The sequence below is a fragment of the Plodia interpunctella genome, chromosome 14 (assembly GCF_027563975.2).
Source record: "Plodia interpunctella isolate USDA-ARS_2022_Savannah chromosome 14, ilPloInte3.2, whole genome shotgun sequence".
Lineage (NCBI taxonomy): Eukaryota > Metazoa > Arthropoda > Insecta > Lepidoptera > Pyralidae > Plodia > Plodia interpunctella.
This window is the reverse complement of record NC_071307.1, coordinates 6,351,976-6,370,582: the sequence shown is the minus strand read 5'-3', so window position 1 is coordinate 6,370,582 and position 18,607 is coordinate 6,351,976. Positions and strand designations below refer to the sequence as shown.

Genomic DNA, 18,607 nt, shown 5'->3' with positions numbered 1-18,607 from the left:
GTCGGAACTTTCAAGTCGTGGTTTAGTTGGCGCCTAGTAAATTCATGTTATTGTTACGTTATTTCCAGCAAAGACATTGAGGTATGTTGTACATAGGCAGTATTTTAGATGTGATTGATGTTGTCGTTGTCGTATGGTATGTCGTATTGTAGATAAAGTATTGTTCTGGGTTCGATATTCAGTGCGGGCAAACATTGGTGCTTTTGATGTGATGACAGATGTTTGTTGGCGGTTTTGGGTGTGTGTGTCCGTTTCTGTGTTTGTGTCCATCGGAGCTGCGATACAAGTTTAGTGCTTAGTGTGGGCTGTTGAGTTTTATTTAATTGCAATACCTTATTGATAAGTAGCTGCTTCCTGAGGCATGAACCAATCATATCGTCAATATTAATTAGTAATGGAATTGAACACTGTTTACAGACCCATCTTGACATTTGAGTTAATCTCCCTCTCGACTGGTTTAGGACTAGAGGCATTTTAAAAGCTATGGCAATCGCAATTTCGTCCAAGGTTCTATATTTTAGCCAGACTAAATAAACAATGTCAGAGTATGATATTAAATGCCAAATCGTGATCAATATTTAGGCGCAAGTGCTTTAGGGCAAAATGTATCAGCTGATATTTTTCTTTATTATTTGATTTCATACATAGTAAGCTCTAATGTAGTCGCGAGGATTTAATGTAGGTAGATAATATAGGTAAAACTTTGTTCTTAATTTTGTTATCCTACTTATATTTTAATACTTTCTTTCTTTCGTCTATTATTTTCTTGTTTCATACTTTTTTCATATTAACATTTTCAAATATTTATATGATAGCTTATGCACGTTTCTTTAGGTGTCTAAAGATTGTGTTTTTTAGTTATAATTCAATTTGACTTGCCGCCCCGACACCATTTTTTATTTAATTTTTTCTGTTTTCCCGATGCTGAGCAAAGGCCCTTTCATTAAATTTGTCCATGTATAAAACAATGCACGACCAAGTCGACTAATTTTCTCACGATTTTAATCTGAAAGGAATCAAGATCGACAGTCCGCCTCCAAATAACAAAAAATAAAAACAAATCTACAAAATGTATATTTGAAAATGGACAACACTCAACGGTCATCCAACTGGTGTGTCAACACAAGATACCCAGACTGCAAACAAATATTTGTGATCACAAATATAAATATTTGTCGCACTGGGAATCGAACCCAGGACCAGTTACCAGGCGGGCGTGGTGACCACTACGCTACGGTGGTGGTCGAAATTTGAAAGATTGCAAAGCGATGTATCTTCTGCAATGGTTTGGACTTCACACCTATGACAGTTAGCTGTAAAACAAGGTGTTTCGTCACGAGCCGAGGTGTGTCTGTGGTCGGAGGTTATGAAATCACTAATCTGGTCTGGCACGACCAGTTAAGTGGATTGTTTTTATCATGTCTCGCGTATAATTATGTGTACAGTTGTTTGGATTCTCGTGTTGATTTCAATCTTGATTTTAAAATAGTGACACACAGATGGTGCTAAACAGGTCGAATTAGCTGTAGAGTAGTCAGCCGAGTATGTTAGTGGTCTAGTTTTATAAATTCGACTAGCTAGTGGCTTACATAGTAAGAACTTTACTAGTCTACCATGATACTATACAATATGCATCACTGTATAGCTCGCAGTTGAGAACATTCATCCTACCTCGTTATCTATTTGGAAGTCTTAGGTTCAGTTTGATTTTTGGGTGTTTTGTTTGTGCTAGTTTTTATGTCCATCATCATCATCATCATGGGGTGCCATCTTCGAATTGAAGTATTCGTAGTTCGAAGTTCGAAATATTCTTCCATCGGGCCCACGAAGTTAGTGAGTTACTTCTGAATTCCTAGTTACAGCTTACTGTAACACAAAATGTACACAATATGCCACCCACTCATTTGATTGCATATAGTCGTTTCCTATCCTTGACTTTACAATTTGGTATTATAACTGAATATAATAATAATAATAAATGAACTTTATTTCCCATAAACACATTAGGTACAAGATTAGGTATATATGGAACAAAGGCGGACTTATTGATCAGCAATCTCTGCTAGCCAACCTTTGGGTAGAAAAGAGGAACAAATTAGCAGGGGGTGGGTACAGCAACCAGCAAATACAGTAATCATAATTACTTACATAAATAGATAAATAAACAAATAAATACAATATAAATAAACATACTTACATAAACATAACCACTTATACAAAGAGAAATATGAAGATTTGAACAAGACAATAATAATGATGAAATAAATATTGAATCAACATGAAAGATAACACTCCTTAAGACGTTTCTTGGAGGTGGCTAAAGTTTGAGCGGTACGGTATATAACTCGCGTAAAAGATTTTTTTTAAAACTGTTATAAAAAGTCGAAAAAACACATAAGCGTGATACCACGCCCTTGCTTCTCAATCCTGTCAGTCACGCACATACATATCACACATATTACTAAATCTGAGTCACTCTGAATGATATCAGTGATCTGAGCTTACATATTAGTTTTCCTGAATCCGTACTAACTGATCTAACAAAGTCAAAAGTAATTGTACACAAGCTCCTTTGCATGCATATATGCATCCTATATTATATGTACTTACCTAGCTATATTTTGCAGATCACAGAGGGCTTACTATGCGATCCAGTTAAGAATCTAAACTATTATTATGATGACCAGAAAATATTACTTACTTTATAACTTATCTTTTTCAATTACCTTTTCCATCAAGGTGGCGTCTTAGTTACTTTTTCAATGATTTATTTATGAAGCATTATATGTAGATTCCAAAAAATATGCATACAATTTGACAACGCAACCTTAAGAACATCAAAAACACCTATGAAATTTTGATGGAAGGTAGAAGGTGAAATCGAGATCTGTCGTAGAAGGCTGACTCAAACATATCGTTTATTATAAGTGCCACTATTTATACTGCCACTGTAATGTGAAATATATCTTGCCCTTACTCGGACCAGATCATAATAAAGTTATTTGAAACTCATGCGCAGGGCTGGACCGGTTTCGTCCATAAGGTCGGCATTTGAAAGGGCTGCCCGGTATAATGCGTTAGCCATTCGGTTTACTTCAGATTTATGTCAATGTAAAAGTTAAGTGGAGCACATACGGGTATTCAAAACTTAGATCGCGCATTGTACTGACTACTAGAGTTAGTAATGTAGTATGAAAACATATAGTTTTCATTCTATTTACTTTTTACTAACAACTAAGTAGCTGTTGTACTGTACCTACTAGTTGTTCTTAGTTCGAAGTACATAAGCAAGTTATATTCATAAAACCGGCAACAAAAAACATTCTAATGACGTATAAATAAATAAAAATTCAGTTTTATTTCATTAATTATGACAAAATTAATAAGAATTAAGGTAAGTAGCTTTTTATAATCTGCACGATTAAATTTATAAATAGGTCATTGTCCGAATCTAGAAAATACTTAACACCTACTTAGTGAATAGTAATGCTCCACTTAATTATAAACGATTATGCTTAATTATTTTAATTTACATAATTGCTAATAGGAATAGGTAGACTTGCTTTAAGTAAGTATTTAAATAATGTGCTTCAAATGCTCTCTAAAATATGTGTGTTTCAGTGAGTCATTTATACATAATTGGCAGCCCGTCGCGGCTCCGCAAGAGTTAAAACATAATAAATTATACACCTAAACCTTGCTTTTGGTGAAAACCATATCAAAATAAGTGCAGTAATTTTTAAGTTTATCGTGAACAGTACTTTATTTTATAATATGTTAGGATATGAAAGGAGAAGGATGTAAGGAAAGATACAATGTAGTGCCTGTACCTTAACATAAATAAAATGATACAGCAATAAATATAAATCAAGAATAGTTTGAGTGCCGGTGTCAAGAATTTAGAGCAACGGTTACGGGTATACCTACGTAATACGTAAGTATGAATAAAATCTAAATATCTCTTGACTCTACAGATGATCAATATATTAGTTTTAAACATTGTAAATATCTTTTCATACGTTGATTATCAGATGAAAAGTTTAAATTAGAGCCATATCACGTTGACGTCCGTTGACGGATCACCGCAGAAAATGTAAGGAGTACCTATATACGATGTAGCTCAACGTGCGGCAACGTCACAATGTAGCACGACTGAACAATGAGACATGGTAATATAGCTCCCTTGTTTACTTACAGAATCCTAAAGATTTCTTTTAATCTATTAAATCACAGTGTGTCGATAGCTTAATGTCGAGATTGGTAATATGAAAGATGCGTCCCAATTTCTCGACTCGCAGACCAGTGACCTCCTGACGGTCGGAAAGTGAAAACAAGGTCACAACTCGATCTTGATTTAATATCGTCACTTATGAGTTGGCTAGACAGCTATAATAAAGTAAGATATTATACTATTCATGATAATTCACGGGTACATTATTAAGTCACGCTTATTTTTGTAATCTGCTGCTCAAAAATTATTCAGATCAAAAATAAGACACAAAAACCTGAAGACAATGTTACCCGTGGAATCTCGCATTTGTTTTTACGTAATCCCAATCGATACTAAATCATAAATGCGAACGTGAAAAGTAACAAATACGTTACTTTTTACGTTGAAATATCACATTTCAAGAAGATGAGATGGAGAAGGACATTACGTGCGTTTCCTTCCGGGAAAAGATTAGAGGTCCCTACATGGGACAAGTCAGCTGTTTTACATGTATTTTTTTGTATTAATTTTAATGTATGAAGTTATTTTTCGTGTAATACTTATCTACTTAGTTGTTCCAAACAAACAAGTGTAGCAGTACCTACTCTTCCGTAGAAAATTCGCCGGCAATTCTTGTCCCTTTCTTTTCGAAAATATTAATTGCACATCAGTGTTCATCATCTTTTAGATCCGTTATCTAAAGGCATCTGACGATACGATTAGGTACTTGCCACGCGCGCCTAGTGGCAAGTACCTAATCGTAAACAAAGAAGCTACTTAGTATTCTAAGTTATACATAATACGAGTGTTATCTACTAAGTCGATCTTTTTTTTATTATATAGGCACTATTTGACTGTGCATAATTATTTACCTCCCAATGTTCAGTGTAAATAAATGAAGTACATAACATTACATTGATTCTAATATGTAATTGATTTGCACTGCCGAATCTATTTCCTTTGACAAACAACAATCAAGGGATGTCATTTACTATTGCTCATTATCTAAACTTATACCATGACATTGACGAAACTAACGCCTGTGTTTACATAATTACGATTAGGAGAAACGTATTGTTATGTTCATTTAATAAAATAATAATGTAATTATAGAAATACTAGCTTTTACCCGTGGCTTTGCCCGCATGATTTTCGCTTCAGTGAAATATTTAGACTTTAAATAATCTGGTTTCTCCATACAAACTTTGATCCCCTTTTTACCCTTTTTAAAATCCTCCTTAGTGCATCCGATATATAACCTATGTGGTCTACATAAGGAACCTACGTGCAAAATTTGAAATTTCTAGACCCAGCGGTTTGGGCTGTGCGTTGATATGTCAGTCAGGCATTCAGTGTCTTCTTATATACATTAGATAACCTATATCTAATACTAACAGTTGCCCACAGCTACTCCGTGGTAGCTTAAGTTTGACCTCGGGTCATTAATTATATCTATCTATTCCAAATTTCATTAAAATAATACTATGCTTTGGAGTTTGAATTCCTTGAAATTTTTAGTTCTGCGGATTTCTTTTATCAATGTGCTGCGGCCATTTTATTTCTTATCAAGTGTGTTCTTGCTATTATTCATTTCGCCTAAAGGCATTGACTTGATTTCACGAATACGATATTTTCCTTCACTGTTATATGGAAGTGGAAAACTATATTGGATTACGTTGGTATAAACTAATTGGTAGGATTCAAACCTGGGATCTTTTGATCATCTTTTGGTCACAGCTAGACTATTACAAACCAAAAAACCATTAAAGCGGTACAAAAATAATTACAGCTATTAATTTTTAAAATTAGTTTCGTCTCTAATGACATGCTGTGTACTGTATATAATCTGGTTGACCGTCACTGTGTACTTGGCATTGATAACGCTAACATGTTCGAAGGCCTTACACCGTATTTACCGAAGCAAATCTAAACGCCGGTCGTCCACCACAAAATGTACTGTTTACCTGACAGTTTTTAGACAGATATGTTTTTAGATAGATATTATAGAGGAGATATGTCTCCTCCATAAAATAAGATGATACAAAAACTGGCTCAGCTAAACTCTTATCTGAGCATGCTAGATTTCGGTTCTACTTATATTTGCGGTTGACGTCAACCCTCTTAGGGAATACTGTGGTTGCCTATCGGCAGTCAAGGCTTTATTCCTTAGTAGCCTCGTACGACATTCACGGAAGGTTATTAAATACCGCTCAACTAAACGTATATTAGTCAGCATGTGTGAACCTAGGCCGTGACAGCTTGTCATACTAAATTGAAATTGACAAATTCCGCTGTTTGTGCTGAGCTTTGTGAAAAAACGGAATTCTATTGGTTTTCCGAAACTTAGCTTCGGTCCGCATAGCACAGCACATCTTCGGTCGAGTAGTAGCCTTCTAGTAGAGGTTTGGCATCAAATGATTAAGTACCTACATAGTAGGTACAGAGTATTGACCGGTGACGATGTTATTCTCAGTAGTAACGTACAAAATATTAGTACCTAATGACTTAGTATTATCAAAATTAAGCGTGAAATTTAAGCAAACATTTTTTTGTTAATTTTTTTCGTTACTATAAATAGGTATACCTATATTTATAGTAACGAAAAACTTAACAAATTTAATTTTTACCATAGTAAATAACAAAAAATATGTGCTTAACTTTTTGTAACGGTGGACGTATTCTTTTTAATATTATGTATATAGCTAGTAGTTTCGTAAAAGTAATGAACCCATAGATCAACAAAAAGAAAAAAAAATCTCAAAGGTTTTGTCATTGGTTCACGAGTTGACTTGTTGACGACCGAGAGGTCCCGGGTTTGATCCCCGGTCGGATCATCATGGAAAATGATATTTTTTGATTGGCCCGGGTCTTGGATGTTTATCTATATATGTATATGTTATAAAATATAGTATCGTTGAGTTAGTATCCCATAACACAAGTCTAGAACTTACTTTGGGACTAGCTCAATCTGTGTAATTTGTCCTAATATATTTATTTATTTTATTTACTATAGCTATAATACTTATGTAGTGCAGAGTAGTGTATATGTATTAACCTTTTTAAGCCTATTTCTGAACATAATAAAGTAAAATCGTGCACTATTGAGAAGTACAGCTCTACCAGTTTCGCGGATAAAGATCTGTGTCTCGTGCCTAACCAATTTATTTCAATAAATGTTACAATTAACAACCAGGATTTAATTGTTTAGTTGACCACCTTGAAGTACTGTGCACACGTGTCTAGAATTCAGACACCGACGAAGAAAAGTATTATGAGTTTAAATCTGATACTATTCATGCTGCAAAAAGTAATTCCATAACATAGTTTTAACTATATTGGTTACTGAAATATGTGATATTAACTATGCTTATAACAACAGCTATCAAAAGTCACCTGGTCCAGGAATGTCATCATAGTAATCGTCATCGTAGTCGAGCACAGCGTGCAGTTGCGTTTTGCCGCCAGCGTTCCCAGTCTCCACCTTGGTGAAGCCGCGAGGCCGCTCCGGAGGCGTCTGTCCATTGCTGCCACTTCCCGTTTTTGTTTCAGCCTCATTGAGCGGCCTTTGCGGCGGGGACGCTGCCGTCGGGGCCGGTCTGTTCACAGTGTTCAAATAGTTATAGTTATTAACATTCTGGTTCGAATTGCCTTCGAACCTCCGACTAGAAGTTGGGGCGGGCGTCGTCGCGCGAGGGTACGGCGCATCCGCATATCCCGGGTTGTAGTGACCGTTCTGATCATTCAATCTCCTCTGCTCATAATCATAATCACCACTCGGGTCGTGGTAGTATTGTCCCGTGTTGTCATAACGTTTCACCTCTTCAACTCTTTGATTTTCAACTTGCACGTCGAGTCGCGTGTTTTGTTGGTACACTTGTGTATGTAGTTGACCATTGTAAGGATTGTGTGGGACGTCGTTATGTGGGTAGTGGGTAAACTGGTTCGGGGGTGGAAGGTAGGCGGAACCGGCTCTTTTTCGAAGTTTGGATCTCTTTTGTTGAGTGGCGGGTGGGGCGAAAGGTTCGTGGCCAGGTTGTGGTTGTTCCGATTGGTCCGGGGAATAGAGGAGGTCACCGAAATCAACGTGGAGAGGTTCCGAGGAGGTCGGGAGAAGAGGCGGCGCGGTGGCCGATGTTAGTGTGAAGTTAGCTAAAGCCATTTGGTCATTCGTTCGGCATTGGCGCTAAATGTCAACCGACTAAGTCAATAGTTGGTGTTATTTCGCTCGCGGTTGCATAATGTGCGCGGCGTGGGATCGTCTAGGCGCGCGATCGTCTTCGCATTGTGCTGGAGGACACCGCACTGCGCCACTATAACTCACTGCGACACGACACACGTTTTGTACCTGAAACAATAAGCACCTATTGTTACATGGTTTTTTCTGATGCAAGGAATTAATCATTGATTAGATTTGTTTCAAATCTTTGCTTTGAGACATCAAACTCTTCAGATTACCAAAAAATAAGAATACATTGATGCTACCTTCTTATCATTGTACATTAGTAGTCAATTCGTAGTCAAATTCTAGGTTTTACTTAAGTCGAGATGGCTACTTCCTCATCACTTATTTCGTTGACTGACTGATGAGGTGGAAGTCAGGATTTTATGTGTGGATTTCCCATCGTGATATCCGTGCGACTACAAATGGCATAGTTTGAAAGGCCTGAGTCGTGATGCGCTCGTCACAGTCACTTTTCGATATAAACCAGGGGAAATCCGACACCAAATAAGCTGGATTATTTTAACGACGTAATTGCGATGTCCTCTTTTCGATGCCGCTTCGTTTATTTAACTGACTTGGATGCAGCTATTCGCTTTTCTGTCAGCAAAGTTTTGTTATTCATGTTTGTTCTGTATATTTATTTTATGCGAGTATCAAATAAATAAAATGTACCAAAGCGGCATTTATCACATCACACATAGACTTCCGTCACAAAAGTCAGTGTATTGACAGTAAATTATGAAAAAGAAATTTTACACCATAAGTGGTGCAAGCCGGTGGTGTCCGAAACGATCTCTGTCTAGTGTGTTTTCCAAATACACATTCACATTCGAAATATGTAATGTTAAATTACATTTGACAAAAATATCGACAAATTGTCACGTTGTCAAGATTGAGCCTTAGATATAAATTTGGCAGTCGTGCGACCCCGCACGCGCAGGTAGTATCGAAGAGCATCTAGATCACGCTCGAGGAGCGATGCATCCGTGAGAGCAAGATGCATGGGAACTGGGTGAAAGAATTATGCAAGATTAATTGATATTACGTATCTGATTTATTGGGAGCGTCTTTTGTGCGACTTGTTCTTTGATTAATCGCCGTATCATATCTTAGGAATGATTGTTAGTCCTGTTTGAACATTTTCTACATTTCTCGGGTAGGTAATCAACTTTTTGAACCAATACTAAACAGGAAAGTTTATATGTTTTTCCATGGATAATTTGGATTTTGATTGATTCAATTACGAATCCAGGAAAGGCTGACGATACATTATGTCATAGATTTTTTCCTACTATACGTATTTTGTATCACATCAAGTACGAGAAATGCAGCACTTCATCTCTATCGTACCTCTAACTAATAGAACTATAGTTTTTAGGCCTTCACATTTTTAAAGGAAATAAATTAAATTATTATTAAACCAGTCTCATATTAAAATAACATACATTGAACCTGCTAAATTTACAGACAGATTTTTGATCTTTTTTGGCTTCATAGCGAAAAAATCTATTAGTCACATTTAGTATAAAATCTTTCATATATTTTATACCTAGACTAGATAAACTATATTATTGACATTTATAGTTTCGAAATATTCAAATATATGATTTCAATAACAGATTGCATTAACACATCAATGTTAATCATTGGTGATTAGATGGAAGTGGAGCGCTTCCTGGCGCAACAACTGGCTCGCCTCAGCTGGATGTTTAGATTATTTATATGCTATTGTTTATTATTAATATTATAATCGATGTCCAAATAGATATTTGTTGTTGTTTTGCGAATACTATATTTGACGTTTATTTGTGTGAATAGAATATGTTTTTTTTTTTTCATAAAATCTCATTAACTAGTATGATTTCGGTTGAGACTAGACCTAGCTTTGTTTTCATTCGTTGTTTTAAAAACGTAAATTCAAAATGCTATATAGAATCCAAGGGCCATATTCTGTATTCCAGAATCAAACGTGGTTCATTCATTTACACTTAAATTTCAGTTGCGTCACTTAACAAAAATATACGATGTCATACAGTAGGCAGTATTCACCTGACTTAAATGTCAATCTGATCTATCAATATTGCTAGGGTTGCCACTAAACGTTAGCACAATTTCTAATACCGGGACTTTAGGGTAACAAGTAAAACGTTTAAAACCACACTATAACATCACCAACCCGGACTGGATCGGTAGCTTGGTTTAGGTTACGGCTGTAATGTCGAAATGGGAAATGGGACGTGATGATCTATGATACAATAAAAGTTACCATTAAATTACCATTCGTCCCATATATACGAATATATTGGACGGTGGCAACCCTAAAAGTAGCGTGTTTAATTTAAATACATTAGCCAAATAACGACTTGTCGATACGGCCAATGAGATGGATGGTAGTAATACAGCATGTGTGATGAAAGATATTGTGATTTAAAGGGCTTTGAATGTTTAATTTAATACGTGTCAATAGGACGCACAAGATGTCAAAGTCAAGTAATATTGATTTATTTATTTACTAGCTTTTTCCCGCGGCTTCGCCCGCGTGAATTTCATAGTAAAATCTCAGTAATTTTTTTATCGCGTACTCTGTAAGACTGGTAAACATACACGATTCAAATTCGATTTTTTCTCATCTTTAGTTCAATTTCCTATTTCCCGCTGCGTGTCTTATCCCGCAAACTTGTCCAATCCCGCTTCCTGCTATGTAACGTAAAGTAGATATCCCGTACCGTTTCCCACTATGTGTCTCCTTCCAGTTTCCCGTTTTCTGCAATGCGTGCCGTGGCACGCGTTTTTTAATAATCACAAACGTTAATTAAACATTTTATGTATTTACTATTACTGTTATTTACTACAAAAAGTAAGTGTGCCAATTTATCTTGAAAATTGTATTAAGTCTCATTTAATTCACCCCCCTTTTGAAGAGGTTGAGGGTCAATTTTCAGAAAAATCTGAAACACGTATGTATTCATTACTTTGTTGTAAACAACCAAAATCCAAATTTTCAACCTTCAACGGTGTAGAACTTTCATATTTACAGTTATTCACCCCTTGATTTTCCCCCCTTCGGAGTAGAATTTCTAAAAATCCGCTCTTAGTGCTCACCTACACTCACCTACATGCCAAATTTCAGCTTCCCGTCCAGCAGTTTCGGGTGTACGTTATCTGTCAGTCAGTCACTCAGTAACGGAAGAGTTTTATACTGATATATTGATACATACTGCGCCCAAAATGCACCCACCCTCTTCTGTTATCCTCTCTCACTACCCAAAGGTTGGCTGGAAGAGATTGCTTAGCAATAGGCCCACCATTGGTCCATATGTATACACAATTTGTATTATTTTACTAATATTACTATAGTACTAATATTGTTTTTATGGGCAATAAATATATTTGGTATTGTATTGTAAATTTAGTTTTAATAAAGAAAGAAAGTAGACATAGAAAGTCGTTCTGACAAGTGATAACAATTTTTGTATGAATACAACGAAAAAATTACCTTGTGCACGGAAGTAAGTATCAAGTAAAACTCTTACGATTTCGTTGGGGTCTATGGGTAGAGATTTAAAAGTTTTAGTGGCGCCATCTACAGTTTTATTTCGGAAGTACAATATTTATATATATATAGATTATTTATATTCTGTTTACACCTTTCTACAAAATTTTAAAGTAAATCGGCTCCGTGGATTGTTATTTTAATTTTCCTACACGACCCTCCTCATTTTCCGGAATGAAATGTCTATAAGATGTTAAACCGGGATTCCGAGGAATTTTTGATTCATAATTAGTTTTTCAATTATCCCGGTATATAAGGTACCTACATACCACATTTCAAGCAAATCGGTCCAGTAGATTTTGAGTGATGCGCGTTCAGACAGACAGACAGACAGACAGACAAATAAACAGACAGGCAAAAATTTCCAAAACTATATTTTCGTCATCTATATCAGTAACTAAGTATATTCCATGAAGAATTTTAAAAAATATCCAATGTACAATTTGGCCTTTCTTAAATTTTATTATATGTATTGATGATAATTTAATAGCCGTTTAGGTCTCAGCATTGGGCAAAGTAAATGGAGAACAATCATTTGAGTTATTTGTTGTCATTTTGGAGAATCATTCCGTGAAATAAGGTACTTAATGTGTCAGCAGGTTTTTGTGCTCCTGAAAGAATTTGGAGATCAGAGTCATATTTTTAACCTCCGACCATAGAAAAAGGGGAGTTTCGTGTATAGACATATAACTGACGGGCAGATGTCCGTGGCAACGTAGCAGCCAAACGGCTGAACCGATTTTGATCTAGTTTTTTTTTTTTTATTTCAAAAAGATTTTATTCTTAGCTATGCATGGAAAATGTGTTTTCAGGCGTTTGAAAATCATCACTTCTTTTCTGATGCGAAGATATAAGCAACTTCTTTAAGCTAGTTTGTGACCTCGTGGTCAAAAGGCGGGTTTTTTAAAATTTTAATTTATGACCCAAGTTTTCTAGATAAGTAAAAGGAAGATTTAAATAGATAGATTGATTAGAAATATTTATTGTACACAACATGTGTACAATAAATATTTAAATTATATATCGACAGTACCTACAATTTTTAGATTATTCAGTAGTTGGTATTAGCAGTATTAATAGTAATAATGGAATGAGAACAAACTTAATTATCGACAAGTACCAACAAGGTATATTAGGCTAACTACAGGCTTTAAACAAATTTTTAAATTAAACACGCTTTAGTTGTTATAGTTGTATTATTAGCGAATTCATTCTGCGAGCCCACGCGACCTTGTCAATAAACTCGAGCTGCTGGAATGTTACAATGGCCGTGAATGTGTAACACTCGGAAGATTTTTTTCAATTCGACAATTGTTAAGATTATCTTTTTTTATAGAAAATCTCAATTTAAATTCCTCGCGTGCATCGATATTGCTATTTTTACAAGAATAACGCCCAAAAAGAACATGTTATCAGGTTTACCTTTATTACATAAATTAATAATAAATTTTTATGTACTACTTACTTTTATTATATACTTTCTTTATTTATTACTTAGTCTCACTCTTAGTTAATTATGGCAACACATATTCACCCTTATGACTTCAACACTAGGACTAGCCTGTTTGTCTTCTGTCTCTGTGGCAATTAATTCAAACAAATTAATTTTGCTGTAATTCTGCTGACATTTATAAAAAACCATGTGTACTTAAAAAACCTTTAGTTGACCCACAGCTGCTAAAAACATTCCTCTTCCTTTTCCTTCTGTTTTTTTATTATTTATTTAAAAATCTTTTCCCATGATTTGTTCCATAAAAAATAATTATAAACTTATGTAATCCCATAGATAAGGTAGACCGCAATGAGACCTTACACTCTTCTTAATTTAAAATAAAGCTGGTCAAATAGAAAGAAAGTTGACATCTTAGATGTTATAAAATATAGTATCGTTGAGTTAGTAATAAACATAACGCAAGTCTCGAACTTACTTTGGGGCTAGCTCAATCTGTGTGATTTGTCCTAATATATTTATTTATTTATTATTATGTACATTGATACATTATTTGTTACACAATCTGACACCAAAATTTCCATAGTCGATTCATTTCATTTTATCATTAACGTAAGTGAGATCATTAACTAATTGGATTGGTTTGTATTGCTACAATACATTACAACTTGCACTAAGTACCACAAACATTTCTCGGTGTGACCTGGTTCTGTCAGGTCCGTTGCGTCACTAGACGAGTCCAACAATAAACATGTTTGCTCTTCGTGACCCTTAAAGCCGTGTTAAGGTGATATGAGCACCTGTGTTTTGTACGACTAACTAGTTGTACCCAGCAACTTGAGTCCATGAGATTTACGGGACTCTGGATAACATATTGCTTTGGTCATAAATATAGATATCAAACAATACTTTACGCGTGTTAAATTCAAGCAAACAGACATATATGTATATATCCCTTAAATTAATATTGAATACAAGAGAGATTCATATGGGGTGGTTGAAATGTAAACTAATGTCAAAGTTATTACAATTTAGATGGTGCCCCCATCAAATGCCAAATTATAATTGCCGTACTCAACTTATTATTTTCGTTTCCAAGGTTAACTACGCACATACCCACTTAACTGTCGTCGTTAGATGTCTTAACTTTTAGTAATACCCGCTGTCTGCGCGTGAGCATTTATGGAAAGTGTAACAGGTTTTATGTCTTGGAAGACTTTAAAAGGACTGACTTGGCATAATTCACCTTGTCACTGACTTCCAGCAAGGTTTGTCTGGTATTGATGACGTCCAACTATTGAAATAATAATGTGAAGTTATTTAAAAGTTATTTACCTAAGTTCGCATAAGTACGTAAGCGTGAATAATTCGTATTTTACCATTAAAAATAAATACTATGTCTTTTCCCTAACAAATTTGCAAATTTGCTAACTTGTAACAAAAAAAAACGATTATTGCTATTTATAGTGATAAACAGCAATATTCGTTTTTTTTGTTAACTTCTATTACACTGCTCGGCAAAGTCTCTATTACAATGCGGGACGCATTACATTCTAATTGTCTCTATCTGAAGCAATCTAAGTCCAGATCACTCCATGATGTCTATGGTCTTCTGTATTTATGAAAGCTTCCTTAAATATGCCTCCTTGTGAATCAGGCCTTATACTCCTTATACATCCAGTGCCCAGATAGTAATGACATTAAAATGGCTGATGAAGATTTTACTCTCTTCAACTTTACTCCCACAAAATATCACAAGTTGTCCATTGTAGGCTAAAAAGTTTACAGAGTAGGCAAAATTTCAGGTGTCAACGACATGACAAGGTTACCCGGAAAATGGTCCTTCCAGACCGAGTTATTCGAATTGTTATCACTCATTTAACTTGTTTAATTGCTGACTTTCGATTTAAGGTCAAGAAAAAAATGCTTCCGTGTGGACGCAAAAAATCGCCAGTATGACATGTCACAGTGGGTATTTGCGCGTGTTGATTTACTACGATATAAATGTCATAATCGAAATCGTTATTCAAGTCGATGGTCAATATATTGTGATTATCGATCGTTTTATTAAGATGTTATTTTTATATAGTATTGGTGTTCTATAGTGCAATGGAAATACATAATTAAACTTATGTGATTTTGTATTGTTTAGTAAATGTTAAGACAGACAAATACACAAAGAAAATTTTTAGTTCTAAAGATTTGCGATTTCATCGATTCAAAAGAACGGATATGGTTACTTATCATCAAAATAACTACTAGATATTTTATTTTTAATTGCTTTAAAGTTAATAACGGAATTTTAAGTTAATTAAATGACAGGAAGTAATCGAATGATGCCATTTCAAACAATATTTATGATAAAGGCAAACTGAGTTATGTTTATTGATAAATATTTTAACGTAATTAGCAAAATAGTTTAATCATAAAGTAATGACGCCAATGTCCTTGACAAGGGTTTCTACTTTCGATTTCTTGATTTTGTTACGTTAGCTCTCTATCTTTCAAAGTAAAAATTAACTACTAATTATTACTTTTGTTTTAGCAAAACCACCGCCATTTTTTCTCGGCTCATGCTCATATCAGAAAATGTAAATATTTATCTAAATTCATATTCAAATTCATGAGCACTCGGTTTTCATTTAGTTTCAACTATGACATTTCTTCTACGAAACTCGGAATTTCTTTGACGAAAATAACTAGTTTAAAGTGTTCTGTCAGAAATTGTATGTGAAATTTTTCAAGTGTACAAAATCTTTAGTAAAAATAAATGTATTTTCCCGGTACTTTTCTAATTTACATCACTATTGTGTTGGCTAGCCCATTTTTAATTGCTACGATTATGTAGCACGCGACGCCTACGAGACATCGTCTACGAACGACACTGGTTTCTTCGTTGCAAAAAACTAGATTACAAGATAAATACTCTATTAGCAATCGGCTACGAGAAAATATTTCGTAGAGCTTTCTACGAAAATCGTAGCAAGGAGCCATCCTATTTTTATAGCAAAAAAAAAATTATATTGTCAGAGAAATTTTATTGCATTCAATGTGTATCAAAAAAATTATGTTAGTGCAGTAAACCTTCAGGTCATGCTTATCATAATAGTTCATTGGGATCCAAACTAAACAACAAATTTCAGCTCAATCGGTTAAAGATATCTGCTTCAAAATTGAGTTGAAAGATTCCACCCGAGACAGTTACATTGCAAGTTAAATAAAAGCTTATAAACTACGTTCATTTGCAGTGGTTTTTTTTCATTATATTTAAGAAATGAACAACTTAAATATATTGGTTACGTAAACTTTATAATTATGTTAGCAACAACGACTCCCGTCGCCATATAACGATTTTATAAGCCTAACTTTAGTTGATAAGTCATTTACTAACTAGAGATCGTAAGACACTAAACCGGAAGCAGAAGAAGGTGGTTTATTAAAACAACTTCTCTCTCTCATCTGAACGTGTTCCCAATCTCTTCCGAAGTCGTGGAGCGTCGGAGCCCATGGTCCACTTTTCTACTTTTTCGTCTCCACTTTGTCAGACCAAACAAATAAAAAAAACCATGTACATACAAGAATGCTTTAATAATACAAAAGGTGTAAATACGATTAACCTTCTAGATGATTCCTGGTCAAGTATCCAGAGTGAGTACCATCACCGTTCCTAACTACGTAACTACTCTTGTTAATACCTACAAATATTATTAAAACAATAACGATGACATTATTTTAAGTTTTAATTTAATTTAACTGATAAACATGCAGAATGCTTGAGCTGAGATGAGCTAATGTAATATTGCGGTGTTCAGTTTAATTCAATTAAAATAGATGTCGAGATATTATTAAAACATATATTGCGATATCGTCATTGAAAATTTTGATCGAACGTAGACGTTTGCGTAAATAAATTGGCGACACTTGGTCCAAGGCTGTTTTTAGTCCAAGTTAGACATACTAGCGGCCCGCCCCGGCTTCCCTCGGATAAAACATAATAAACTATACACCTATATCTTTAGCAATTGTTTTGTGGTTTTTGTGCTTCATTAGACAGAAAGGCGCGACATACGACTTCTTTTTATAATATGTCCTTACATATTATTATTATTATATGAGTTATTTCACATAGTTGAATAATATCATTAGAATTCGCATTAATAAATGGGCTATGACTGGAAATTGGACACATTTTTTAATGCTTAGTAATAGTTACATATACTTAACTGTGCTTAGTAAGTTACGTTTATGTGTTGTGAAAATTGGTTATTTCGAAATTTTGTTAACGACCAATTGAATTTCTTTAACGAAATTTAACTTGTTTAAAAATGTAATTATTATGTTGTTCGCTAGAACACATCTTTTCTCGTGCCATAACTGTTTGATATTCTTGATATCACTAGATGTTATATCATAGGTTATACGTCTTTAAGAAGTATTAAAAGTAGTAGTTTGACACCATTAAAAGTATTTGCAATTCTAAATAATATCTCTAGATTTAAAAAAAAAACAACTTACACCAATAATTATTAATGTGGCAGTATTTCTTTTACGGGCAGTTCCTATAATATTTATCGTTAATAAGGCAACCTTACCTCTCAGTCCGAAAATCAATAAAACGAATTTCTACAGTCCACAATAAACAGTCACGTGTGAAATGATCACTCGGAAAATATGATTTTGAATTAGACACGACGCACGTGCGTGCAAGTCGGCGACTACGCGGAGACTGAGGTGACGATTGAGCTCCTTTCTCAGACTGTGTCACTGGCCAGTAACACTGAGAAACTTCCGATGATGTATTGGATTTGATTCCGGTTGGGGTTATCGGTTTGCTGGCATAGATCAACAAAAAAGAAAAATAAAATAACACTGTGTCACTGGCCAGTACCACATTCGATGATGTATTGAATTTTATTCCGGTTGGAATTATTTTGGAATTATCAGTATCCCGGCATCGGTAAAAAAGAAAAAATAATAGCAATGGTACTCTAAGTTTGACGCTAATACACGCGGTAAAATCCGGATCAAATAGGTGTTTGTGGTTAGATATTGTCTAGAAATTAAAATGTATCAAGAGAGTATGTGACCAGATTTTTCCGTATCCTGAAGCTGTTGGGTCTTATGGTTGGAACAGAGGTTGTTTCGCTATCTCTTTCATATAATCGGTATCAG

General features: G+C 34.8%; 1 protein-coding gene across 3 annotated transcripts in view; it reads right to left on the bottom strand.

The window, feature by feature from the left end:
- spz3 (spatzle 3) overlaps positions 1–18,176 on the bottom strand; it is a 30,882-nt gene extending 12,706 nt beyond the window's left edge. Inside the window, exons 1-2 of one of the 3 annotated variants that reach the window (XM_053754611.2) lie at positions 18,028–18,176; positions 7,604–8,555 (exon numbers count right to left, since the gene is read on the bottom strand). In XM_053754611.2, coding sequence (XP_053610586.1) covers positions 7,604–8,369 — 766 coding nt within the window. In that variant the 5' untranslated portion in view covers positions 8,370–8,555; positions 18,028–18,176. Of the gene's footprint in view, positions 1–7,603; positions 8,556–8,692; positions 8,713–17,950 lie in introns of those variants that run through there. The other 2 variants (XM_053754612.2, XM_053754613.2) reach the window with 2 other exon arrangements.
- Positions 18,177–18,607: the final 431 nt, after the last annotated feature.